The sequence below is a fragment of the Amphiprion ocellaris genome, chromosome 4 (assembly GCF_022539595.1).
Source record: "Amphiprion ocellaris isolate individual 3 ecotype Okinawa chromosome 4, ASM2253959v1, whole genome shotgun sequence".
In the NCBI taxonomy this organism is placed as follows: Eukaryota; Metazoa; Chordata; class Actinopteri; family Pomacentridae; genus Amphiprion; species Amphiprion ocellaris.
Window position 1 is genome coordinate 36,566,546 of NC_072769.1, and position 12,140 is coordinate 36,578,685.

The window sequence follows — 12,140 nt, forward strand, 5'->3', positions numbered from 1 at the left end:
TGCGTTTCAGGGATCACGGGAATCCTGATGAGTGCCGCCGCTCTGCCCGTCTGCCTGACCAGGCCCCCGAAGCTCGTGCTGCATCCTCCACCTGTCAGCAAGAGCGACATCAAACCGGTGCCAGGCTTCGGCCACTGCTGCAGAAAGACCACCAAGAAGCAGGCTCGCAAGGGTAACGTTGAGATCACTGACATCAAACTTTTCGCTGCCCCAGGAAGTTAGTCAGTTAAAGAAGTCATATTCTGCTCTTTGGTTTCTCCCTTTCCTTTAGTGTGTTATTAGGCTGATTTTGGGCTCATTTTTCACTACAATATAAAGTCCTGCACTTCTTTGGACATAGCACAACCATGAAGAAGGAGAGAGAACTCAAAAATGTGTAAACCAGCTTTCTAAAAAACAAAACAAAACAAAAAAAAACCAAAGAAACAAAACTCAATTTAACATATCCAACATTTTCCAAGTTCCCACAGCTGTTACCAGCACTGGGAAAACGGAAGCTGTACAAGACAAAATTTAACTATTTACATTTTTACAACCACTACCAACTTTTTAGCACTAAAAAGGTGTTTCACCATGCTTAATGTATCTTCCAACGACTTGTTCCTCCTGTTTTTGAGCCATGCTGCATTTATTTTATTGGTCCAGTATGTTTTATTTTTCTTTTGTCGTCTCCTCTCTGCTCGGTGTAAACGCGGCCTGCAGTTCATCTGGGAGAATCTGGCTGTTGGTTTACAGTCAGTCATGGCTGCTCAGTTGTGCTGAAGAACAAAGTGGTGCCTTGAATATGTTTTTCTTAAATATTTTTTTACAGTTCCTGAGTCTAAAAATTGTGTCTTTTTTTTTTTTTTTTTTTTTTTAAAAGAAAACATACTTTTTAAACCTACCACCAGGTTTAGGGGTTTAGAGGGTTAAAGCATGTAAATATTAGGGCTGGTCTGAATAGCAATTTCTGGGCTCCAGATATTCGGGCCCAATAAATGGTGAATATCCGAATATTAACAATATTAATGTTTGTGTAAAAAATCTCTCTCTCTCTCTCTCTCTCTCTCTCTCTCTCTCTCTCTCTCTCTCTATATATATATATATATATATATATATATATATATATATATATATATAGAGAGAGAGAGAGAGAGAGAGAGAGATTTTTTACACAAACATTAATATTGTTAATATTCGGATATATATATATATATATATATATATATATATATATATATATAGAGAGAGAGAGAGAGAGAGAGAGAGAGAGAGAGAGAGAGAGAGAGAGAGAGAGAGAGAGAGAGAGAGAGAGCGAGAGAGAGAGATTATAAATAAAACAGGTAGTGCAAAACAGTGGCATATATTTACAAGAACGGACATTTCAGTAGCCTACCTACACTCTCTTCATGTTTTGTGCCAGGAAGATGAGCATATCTACATTTTCGGGCAAGAGTGAACTCCCAGTTTTGTTCACAATGTAGCCAGCCTTCGAGAAAATGCACTCTGACGGGGTGGAAGTGGCCGCAATGCACAGGCAGTATTTGGCTCGAATCTCAAAATTAATATTTTAATACCACCACAACGATCGAATATTCGGATATTTGGGTCCAACCCTAGTAAATATATTCTAATTGACTCCCAAAACAAAATAATAAACCTGTAGATTTGCAGAATATGGGCTCTTTCAGCACCCTTGGCTTTCATTCTTTCATCCTTATATCTTTTCTCTGTGTTCAGGTAAAACTCCAGAGGAGGTGGTAAAGAAGTATCTACAGAAAGTAAAAAGTCCACCAGAGGAGGTACGACCAGTCTGTGTGTCTTTAGCACAATAATAGCAAAGATTAAGCAGAATACGTTTTTCATATTCCATTTCTATGTGTTTCTCAGGACTGTACCATCTGTATGGAGCCACTGGGGGGTCCGTCTGGATACAAGGGCCCAGGGGTGGGGCCTGTTTCCAGGGCGGAGTCCGTCGGTCGACTAGCACAGTGTGGACACCAGTACCATTTCCAGTGTCTGGTGGCCATGTACAATAACGGCAACAAGGATGGCAGGTGAGTCAGAAACAGGCTCTTCTTCTTCCTCTTCTTCTTTGTCTCATAAGCTTGAAGAACATCAGCTCCATCTTCCTCCTCTGCTCTCAGTCTTCAGTGTCCCACCTGTAAAACCATCTACGGCGTAAAGACGGGCAACCAGCCGGCGGGGAAGATGGAGTACCACGTCATCCCCCACTCTCTACCAGGACACCCTGACTGCAAAACCATACGCATCATCTACAACATCCCACCAGGCATTCAGGTATCCCATCTCAGTATTATTCTGTTTGTTTTTTTTAGGGTTAGAAAACAGGGCCAAAAACACATCGATGCTCGAGTCAGTCAACAGCCACAACATGATTGTCTTTGTCCAGAAGAACAACTGCAACGACTACTTGAATAACTGATTAACTGTCAAAACCTGTCATTGATTGCAGTTTCTTAAAGGTGAATATTTATTGCTTTCTTTTTGACTAGATGACAATAAGCTGAATATCGCTGGGTTTTAGACAAAACAAGACATTTGTGGAAATGCTGATATTTACCATTTTGTAGACAAAACAGCTCATTGATTATTGGAGAATATAATCAACAGTGCCCACCAGCAGTAGTGTTTCATTCCTACAAGGAGTGTCCCAATCAAGTTTTTTTTTCAGTTATTTAATATTTAATATCTGCAACTACCGAGTCCCAATCCCAGTCTCTTCATGACAGTTTAGCTAGCAACAGGCCACCATGACAAAGACTTCAGTGACGCCTAATAACCTCCAGCCAGAGTTTGTGTATTTAGGACAAGCTGTGAACAATTACAGTCAATATTTCTGGATTCAGCATCATGTAACAGGGCTGCTTTTTTAGTACATTACTGTTGACTAAAACAGCAAAATCAGCACAGACGTGTGCTCAACTTCTGTTATGAATTAACTATGAAGGTTATTTAAAATTAGGATCCATAACATCCTACCAAAAATCGTGCTCTCCCTTTATGACACCTGTGGGACAGCAGATGTAAACAAAGGATTGGACTAAGGTCCAGATACCAATCTTTGAGACTGGAGCAGAGCATCCCTACTTGTGAATAATTTCTTCATTTATTCAATTTTTTGTGTTTTTTTTCCTCTGACAGTAAACTGAGTATCATTGGGTTGTGGGCAAAACAAGATATTTGTCGTCTTGAGCTTTATTAAATGCTGATAAGCATTTTTTCACCATTTTATAGGACAAACAACAACAAATCCAATAATCAGTCATGAAAATAATCGTTAGCTGCAGCCCATCTATTCTAACGTGTTGTGAACGCCCACTAATCCTTATCCTGTCATTTCAGGGACCAGAGCATCCGAACCCAGGGAAGCCCTTCACTGCCAGAGGCTTTCCCCGACACTGCTACCTCCCAGACAGCGAGAAAGGACGCAAGGTGAACACAAGCTGCCTTCCTGTTACACGCATCTCCTTTGTAAGACACATTTCTTTGTAAGCTAACCTGCTTTTCTTACCAACCTGGCTGTCAGGTACTCAGACTGCTCCTGGTAGCGTGGGACCGTCGGTTGATCTTCTCAGTTGGTACTTCGAGCACTACAGGAGAGTCCGACACCGTCATCTGGAACGAGGTAACTTTAGACTGACTACTGCGTTTCCATCTTTGCATTTGAAGTGTCGCTTTAGAAAAGACTGATGAAAACAGCAAAATTCAAAGAAGCTTTTTGCGCTCGCCTCAGGTGGTTTGAGAAAAAGACTTGAGTTTCATGGGAGATGGAATCTTCTTTTTGTGAATAAGTTGTGGAATGTTTTAGTCACGAGATTGTTCAGCTTCTTCTGCTTCTACAGACTCTGAACCATGACAGAAGCCAGCTGACATGAAATAGTCATTATAAAGTGCTCAATTAAAAAGAAGTCCTCATGAGCTTTGTTTTGTTTACAGCTTATTTTTTGGGTTTTTTTAACGAGAGGCAAACAATTGCTTCAGTTTTGTCTTGTCTTGTCTGTTTATTACAGCCATGCAGCTGATAGCGCCACCTTCTAATGCAGCCTAGTTTATTTGTTTGAAATCAGTCCATTCTCAAGCAGTTTCTGAAGGTTTTTTTCATCCTGTCACATTTTTCCTCACTTTGTACTCATTTTTCATTGTAATATAAAGTCCTGCACCTCTATGGAAACAGAACAGTCATGAAAAGGCCTCCCATTAGTGCCAAGGAGCTCAGAATTTGGTTTGTTTTTACAGGATCTGGTTTGATTAAACAGTTTATTTTGGAGACATTTTTAATGAGACATGTCGATTAAAGACATTTTGATTAAATATCACAATTTGAAGCTTACATGTGGTTTCTTTATCAAATTGCAAGTCACAGATGAGTAGTTCAAGGCCACAGGAATGTAGAAAATCTGACTATTCTTTCTGTTTTTACTGTTTCTGGCTCCGATAAATGGTGTAATTTTAGCAATTTATAAAAGGTTGACATGACTTATAAACCGGAGTTTCATGGTCTTAGCGCTAATGGACACTAACCTCATTTGCATTTGAAATGTGTGCTTTAAATTTGCTTTTTTCAGTTGCTTATAAACTGAAGACTGAAATTCTTTCGGCTTCTCTCTCAGGTCCATCATAAGACAGAGTTTGGCTCCAACCTGACGGGCCACGGCTTCCCCGACCCCGGACACCTCGACAACGTCCTGGAAGAGCTCCGAGCTCAGGGCATCACGGAGGACGACGGACTGATGGAAAAGTGAAAGCTACGACCAGCGGAGACGGAGGAGACGCCAGCGAGAGAGCAGCAAAGAGTGGAAGCAGAGGAGGAGGAAAAAGAGGAGGTCCTGGACTGAGAAAGACTCTCTGCCAGCACTTAGAGGGACGTTTAGAAGATTCTGTTTTGCAGAGGCAACCACTTGCTGAGATGTCATTGCCGGGGTCGCCTGTCAGTGCGAGTCTGTCCACAGTCTTACAAGCATCAACAGGAGTGGGTGGAAGTTGGAGGAAGCAGCAACAGCAGCAGCTCAGAAAGGAAAAGCGAGGAAAAAAACAAGGTTTTAGCTAGGTACTAAATGACAACTGTGAGAGTGAATCGGTACTAATACTTAGGACAAAAACAAGTTTACTTTACTGGGAGTCAGAAAGATTTAAAAAGATGGAATAATGTTAGAGCAGTTCATTAAAAACAGGGAGAGAAAGGACAAAGAGAAGAAGTTGGAGTGATTGAGGGAGGAAACTGGAGAGAGAAGAGCAGAAAGAGAGGAAGATGGTGTACGAATGTAGTGTAGGATAGGAGTAGAGTAAAACTAACCTGTATGGTGCTTTCCAGGTACTTGAGCTACCAATAAAAACACAAAGAGTGATGAAAGGACAGACAGAGACTGAGAGCTCGCTTTGTTCAAACCACCTGCTTGTTTGTGGTTGCTGCGCCCTCTTGTGGGTTTTCTGATGAACAACATCAGCCTGCAAGCTGCTGGAAAAAACACAGTTATCCTTTTGAGTTATCCACCTGTGTTACTTTTTTATCATCGTTATTATAACCCTCATTTAACGTCATTCCATACTTTACCTCTCGTTGGGTTTTATATGAGCTCTGTGTTTATGATTGTGCGTGAAATGACAAAAGACCAAACCGAGGCCTCGTCTTTCGGGGCCCATTTGGAGTCTTACTGTTGAGCCACTGTGGTACTAGTTAACCTTAGATGCACAGGTACCAGTGTTCTTTATTTGATTTTGTAGGTTTTGATGAAGCCGTTTTCCACTGCAAGAACTTTCTAGAGCGGCGCGAACCTTTGAGTTTGTTACAACAGCAGGAACCGCCATGTAGAGGCTGTTTTCATGGGAGAAGAAACATACCTCCTCCAGGTACCTCTGAGCAGCCCTGACAGAACTGTTGTGTGGGGCTCGATGCTGATTGGTTGAACTCTGAGAGGACAACGAATGCCAATTTTATGCCTTCTCAGTGTCCTCGTCGAGTAGCAGTTTTCTTTTCATTAACGTCATTGTCAGCATAAGATTCAGACCTCCGTTGCTCTGTTTCCTACATAGAACTGGAGTTATTATTTGTCACTGTTTGGGCAAACTCAAAGTCACCGTCGAATGTTTCAGCGGATGGAGGTGCTGTTGGTGTTGGTCTCACTGCCAGAAAGCCCCTCAGGCTGGGCAGAGGGTGAGACAGTTTGGTGGTAAGAGGATGGAGAGGACAAATCCAGAGCAGGAGATAACACAGACAGAGAAACTCACACAAAAAAACTACAAAACATTGGGATTGATCCAACTTTAAAGGATTATTCTGGTTTATTTTATAATAATGCGTCTGTTGTGTCTTCCATCATTATTGTGGAAATTCAATGCAATTGGGACACAACGTTGTATATAATGGCAAAAATCTCCCTGCAACATTTGTTTAAAATGACTTCAAATTTGTTTACAACTACACAAACCTGTCCTAAATTACTTTAACCTTGTCTAAAATGACAATAAATGATCTAAAATGAGTCAAATGTTTTATTAAAATGACAAAAACTTGACCTAAGTGACTCGAAACATGTCTAACATAGCAGGAATTATCCAAAATGAGTCTAAATTTGTTTTGAGTTACTTAAAATTTCTGACAAAAACCTGATCTGAGTGGCTCAAAAGTTGTCTAAAATTTAAAAAAAGACTCAGAATTTGTTTGAAATGACAAATATCTGTCCTACATTACTTAAACCTTGTCTAAAATGATAATAAATTATCCAAAATGACTCAAACATTGTATAAAATAACTCAAAATTCAGTTGAAATTACACAAGTTTGCCCCAAATTACTTGAAACTTGTCTAAAAGGACAAAATGAGTCAAAATTGGTTTAAAATGACAAACGTCTGTCCTAAATTACTTGGAACTTGTCTAAAATTACAAAAATCAATCCAACACGAGTCAAAATTGTGTTTAAAATAACTCAAATTTTGTTGGAAAACTTTGAAATTACTAGAAAGTGTCTCCAAATTAGTCTAAAATAACATTTTTTTCTCTTTTTTGTTAGAGCAAAACGTTACAGCAGTGGTGCATTCCATAGCAGCTGGAAAAATCGGATCTTCTGATATCTGACAAGGAAAAAAAGTTGAATGTGAATACAGCTTTCTGTATTTTTAATGCGTCTGAAACATCTGACAATGCAGCTTTTGAGCCTTTGTCATTCTTCTGTTCTGATGAAGTGCATGTCAGCTAATGAGAATTTAGGAGATTCACATTATGAGGTCTTTAATTTATCACCAGTCAATGTTCTTAAGTCATCCGCTCTCCTGCTCTTACCTCTGCTCCCACCGACTGAAAACCCGCCGCCCAGCCTCTCAGTCGGGTCAGTAAACGGTATTTTATCACCGTGTTACGAGCAGAATCTGTGGACTGTGTTTACTACCAACAAGCTCCCAGTCTAGGCTTTACTTTGGTACTCATCCCTCCACTGATGATGATAATGATGGTACTCCCTTCTTTATTATGTTCTTCTTTATGAAATGTAGTCACACATTTGCTTTTTATTAGCATCTTTTTTGACACTATCATAGAATAAATTGCCTTTTTTCATTTTGTACATTTATGTCTTAATAATTCTGCCCTTTTTCATTTGTTACAGTTTGTTTGCAAAGACAGTATTATTAAATACCGTGTCTTTTATTTTCTCTGTGTACAGACGTTAAGCTGATTTGCATCTTCTTTTCTTTGGAAAAGGAATTTGATGGTAGACTTTTATCTGAGTGTGACATATAATGAACGTTAGTAGGAAGCCAAACCCTGATACACTTGCTGTTCTGTTAATCTTTTCTGCACGGAGCCTTTGCAACCCTGGAAGGTTCCACAGAAGTTTTGTAGATGGATATTTTACATCCAGCAAATAAAAAAAAACAAAAGATTATTTCACACCTTGTAAAATGTTTTTTAAAATCACAACTTCCTCTTGTGTTGTTGCAGTTTTCTTGCAAAAACTGCCCAAAGAGAAAGTGGAAAAACACTGATTTTGTATGATCAGTTAGTCCAATTGATCCTAATTTGTTGTTTTGCTATTAAATGAATGGCTTTGAATAAAATATCACTAGTTTTATCGCTGTTTCTCTTAAACTGGGTCTCGACTAAGCTACGATTCAACATTTCTGTTTAAAATGTGCATTTGTTTTTGCCGTCACCGTTTCCCATCCTGGCTGGAGGCTCCAAACGTCCGTGGACACCGGCCCTCCATGGCATCATGCCTGTGAGGAGAGGGTGGGAGTAATGTGACCATGGGTGATGGTACAGGAGAAACAGAGCATCAGAACATGATAAGCAAAGTGTAAATACTGCAAAAATAATTGCTGGAGTATGAATGATTAATACATGACAATTAAAAAAAATAAAGAATGGATGAAACTTATTTTCTGTGTGGAATTTTTAGTCACCTTTACTGGTGGGACACTTAAGTTTTGAGATACAGTGATACACAGGTTTGTCTCCAAGAAAAAAATATGAAATTTACAGATAAATGTGAACACACCCCTTCAAAAGCTCAGTTGGTAGAGCAGAGGACTGTAGGCGCATATTGCAGAGATTCTTAGGTCGCCGGCTTGAAAGAGGCTATTTTCACCTCCCCGCAAGCATCTACAGATTAAAAGTTTCCAATTAGTTTAATACAGTATCTACTCTATAAGAACACATATATGCTTCTTTTACCATTTCACAGTGATCACTTGTGTATATGTCTTATAAGAACCCATGAATAATGCATGACAACAACAACCAAAAAAAAAAAACCCCAATGAAAGTCAGTTGCCGTTACTGGTATGAGTTCCTCAATCAAATACAACATACAGACGACTAGAACTTTGTACGTATCTTTTCCATAACAATAGGTCTACTGACAGCCTTGAACGCACCCCTTCGATCGTAGGCCCATATTGCAGAGATCCTCAGGTCGCTGGTTCGACTCCGGCTTGAGTGACGTTGTTATTGTCACCTCCCTGCAAGCTTCTAAAGATTAAGTATCATGTTTCAGGATTATTTTGATACAGTACTCGCTCTAAATAAACACATGTTTCTTTTAACATTTCACAGTGATTACTTGTGTATATGTCCGCTCGGCAGCCATGAATAATGCATGACAACAACAAAAAAGGAACGAATGAAAGTCAGTTGCCGTTAGTGGTATGATTTTCTCAATAAAATACAACATACAGATCACTAAAACTGCACACATCTTTTACATTAAAAAAAGTGTACTGATTTTTTTGAACGCACCCCTTCGATAGCTCAGTTGGTAGAGCGGAGGACTGTAGGCGCATATTGCAGCGATCCTTAGGTCGCTGGTTCGAATCCGGCTCGAAGGAGGTTCTCGTTTTCACACATTTCCTCACCCCTTATAAAACATGGTGATAATTTTAATACAGCATCTACTCTAAATAAACACATACATACTTCTTTTAACGTTTCACAGCTATTACTTGTATGTGTGTTTGTGTATATATGTGTGTGTGTGTGTGTGTGTGTGTGTGTGTGTGTGTGTGTGTGTGTGTGTGTGTGTGTGTGTGTGTGTGTGTGTGTGTGTGTGTGTGTGTGTGTGTGTCTTCTAGGCATCAATGAATAATGCATGACAAAAATCAAGAAAAAACGAATGAAACCAGTCGCCGTTGTTACTGGTATAAGTGTCTGACTAAAATACAACATACAGGGCGTGTATGTTTCCTTTCCTTCGAAAAAAAAGTCTACTGAGGACTGTGAACGCATCCCTTCGATAGCTCAGTTGGTAGAGCGGAGGACTGTAGGCGTCTAATGCAGAGATCCTTAGGTCGCTGGTTCAAATCCGGCTCGAAGGAATGCTTTTTTTCGTGCTGGTCGAATTTTTAGTGGCCCTTACTGGTACAAGACTTCATTTTTTGAATAAATATGACTCACAGGCACCTGGAACTCGTCACTCGCTCAATTGACTTTTTTCCTTGAAAAAATAAAGACCATGAACGTACCCTTCTCCGTACCTGTCAGCCGCTCGTCCGCACAGAGGAGGCCAATCACATCAGCCAAATCATCTTTTCAGAACCTCTCACAGCCATAACTTCTGTATTTGCCCACTGTGACTGAATACGGTCCAGAAAATAGAATTTTAATTAAGTCCGTAATACGTTACGAAAGACATATCCGTTTCGCTAGCCGCGTGTATTGCTTGACTGTTCACAAAAGCAACAACTTAGAGATCAAGAAAAGACTAGTTCCCTGACCGGGAATCGAACCCGGGCCGCGGCGGTGAGAGCGCCGAATCCTAACCACTAGACCACCAGGGAAAGATGAATACTTCTGACGTGTACACTTTGAAATCCTTATAAGGTACCTTGTTTGAATGATGACGAGTAGTTATGATCACGATTTAGAATAAATTTTCATAGATATAAAACACTATGCAATGCTTTGTGTAGGCAGTTAAAGTCTCGAGATTTTGCTCATGTTTGTTCTTACAACCTCTGTATTTAATAAGCATTTCTCACATCAGACTCTGCAGACTGCTTGAAGACTCTTTCTTGAAAAATTTTTGAAGACTCCAATTTTGATCCAGAATTGATTTTTTACTACATGCTGGACAAAGCTGCCTGATCATCACTGGCCCTTAGCGGGCGGACTGAGTCACAACAACTGTCTGAAATTTTAAGGAATCCCCACTGAGCGGTCACTCTTAATGGACACACTGCAGGGTCCAGGTCCAGTGATGCTGCTCTGGGCTTCAACACACACAAAGCTGTGAATGATGAAGCAGTGATGTGAGCCTGAGCTTCAGACCAGTTTGCTTTGTTCTGGATAAAAATGTGTTTTCCTTTATCTCCTTCAACAGCAGCACAAAGGCAAACCAAGAAGATGATTCTCTCCATGGTCACTGCTCTGTAGCTGAAGCTGAGAATGTTTTCTGTGGCTGTCTCTTCACTAAGTGCCATTTAAATCACTTCAGGACATGACTTTGCATGGCTCTATCTTGTCTGCACAAACAAAACATTCATGGTCGACTGACAGGTTGAGAAATCAGACTTTGAAGTGTACGCCACATTTGTTGAAAGTGTTCAGGATAAAATGTGTTTTCCTTTTTCTCCCTCAACAGCAATGTAAAGAAAATGAAGATGTTTCTTTTCATAGTCATAATTCTGTAGCTGAAGCTGACTCTTTTTTCTGTGACTGTTTCTACACTAAGTGTCATTTAAATCACTTGAGGATGTCACTTTGCATGAAGATGTCCTGTTTATACAAACAAGAGTAATTCATTGTAACTTTAAACCAAATACTAAAACAAATGACTCTTTCAAGCCATTGATAGCTCTGGTTGGTGTGTGTCTGTGCTACAGTGTACTAAACAAAGGGTCAATGCACTTCCATCATTGTAGTGTACTGGACAAATCCCATCTACTGAGCTTGGAACATTTTAAGTCATATTGTGCCTTGTTTAAAACATTTTTAAAAAGCTTGGCGCATGATTTTGTGAATACTTGCTCTGTATTTTCATTTAAAATCCTAAGAATGTTCTACTTATGTACTATTCGCACGGGATTAGTATTACCTGGGGATCTCTGGTAATTTGTGAATTACCCCAGGACGTCTGTGTTTCTTTAAGTGCATTCGCACGGGATAAGCGAAGTCTGTGTTTACTCAAATTTACTGACATTACAGCCCGGATATGATGTCAAATCTGTGCAGGTCGCAACATCCGCTGTTATCACGTCCATGTGCGGAAGTGGCAGCTATGGCCGCTACTCGAAAAAAACAAATACAGACACCGGTAGCGCGAATAAACATTAAAAACATTAAAAGCCTATGTTGTAGCAACGTTTAAGCACAAAAAACACTAGGTTATGGAAAGCTTGTGGTTCGGGTAAAATGACCACTTCTAACGTGGTATGTAGTTGTCATAGCAACAGTAAATATGTCAAAGCAGCAGCATGACTTGAGAACAGCGGGCAGTGTTGTCTGGATAACGGGCCGTCAGGGCTTTGGGTTCAGCCTGTTGAAAGATATGTTTACCGCATGCTGCTACGCATGTCATCCGTCTCTATGTCCTCACAGATCTCCCTCTTCTTGTTGATCTGATTTTGGGCTGTTGTGTATCGGCCGACTCCTGCATTTGCTCCTAAAATGCTGTCAATAATTTCCACCACAGCCTCCATAATTTAACCG

At 40.1% G+C, this 12,140-nt stretch overlaps 1 protein-coding gene and 3 non-coding genes across 5 annotated transcripts in view; 3 read left to right on the plus strand and 1 right to left on the minus strand.

The window, feature by feature from the left end:
* The window catches only part of LOC111579991 (E3 ubiquitin-protein ligase DTX4-like), a 41,210-nt gene extending 32,837 nt beyond the window's left edge, over positions 1 to 8,373 (plus strand). For both annotated transcript variants that reach the window (XM_055009980.1, XM_055009979.1), the window contains exons 6-12: positions 11 to 172; positions 1,720 to 1,781; positions 1,870 to 2,036; positions 2,127 to 2,280; positions 3,346 to 3,435; positions 3,530 to 3,628; positions 4,614 to 8,373. In XM_055009980.1, the coding sequence (XP_054865955.1) occupies positions 11 to 172; positions 1,720 to 1,781; positions 1,870 to 2,036; positions 2,127 to 2,280; positions 3,346 to 3,435; positions 3,530 to 3,628; positions 4,614 to 4,745 (866 nt within the window). In that variant the 3' untranslated portion in view covers positions 4,746 to 8,373. The remainder of the gene's footprint in view (positions 1 to 10; positions 173 to 1,719; positions 1,782 to 1,869; positions 2,037 to 2,126; positions 2,281 to 3,345; positions 3,436 to 3,529; positions 3,629 to 4,613) is intronic.
* Positions 8,374 to 9,234: 861 nt separating this feature from the next.
* Positions 9,235 to 9,322, plus strand: trnay-gua (transfer RNA tyrosine (anticodon GUA)). The gene is given in 2 exon segments: positions 9,235 to 9,271; positions 9,287 to 9,322. It is a non-coding gene; the product is annotated as a tRNA-Tyr (tRNA).
* A 398-nt stretch (positions 9,323 to 9,720) lies between these two features.
* On the plus strand, positions 9,721 to 9,808 carry trnay-gua (transfer RNA tyrosine (anticodon GUA)). Its single transcript is given in 2 exon segments — positions 9,721 to 9,757; positions 9,773 to 9,808. It is a non-coding gene; the product is annotated as a tRNA-Tyr (tRNA).
* A 390-nt stretch (positions 9,809 to 10,198) lies between these two features.
* trnae-cuc (transfer RNA glutamic acid (anticodon CUC)) lies at positions 10,199 to 10,270 on the minus strand. The gene has a single exon. It is a non-coding gene; the product is annotated as a tRNA-Glu (tRNA).
* Between the last annotated feature and the right edge of the window lie 1,870 nt (positions 10,271 to 12,140).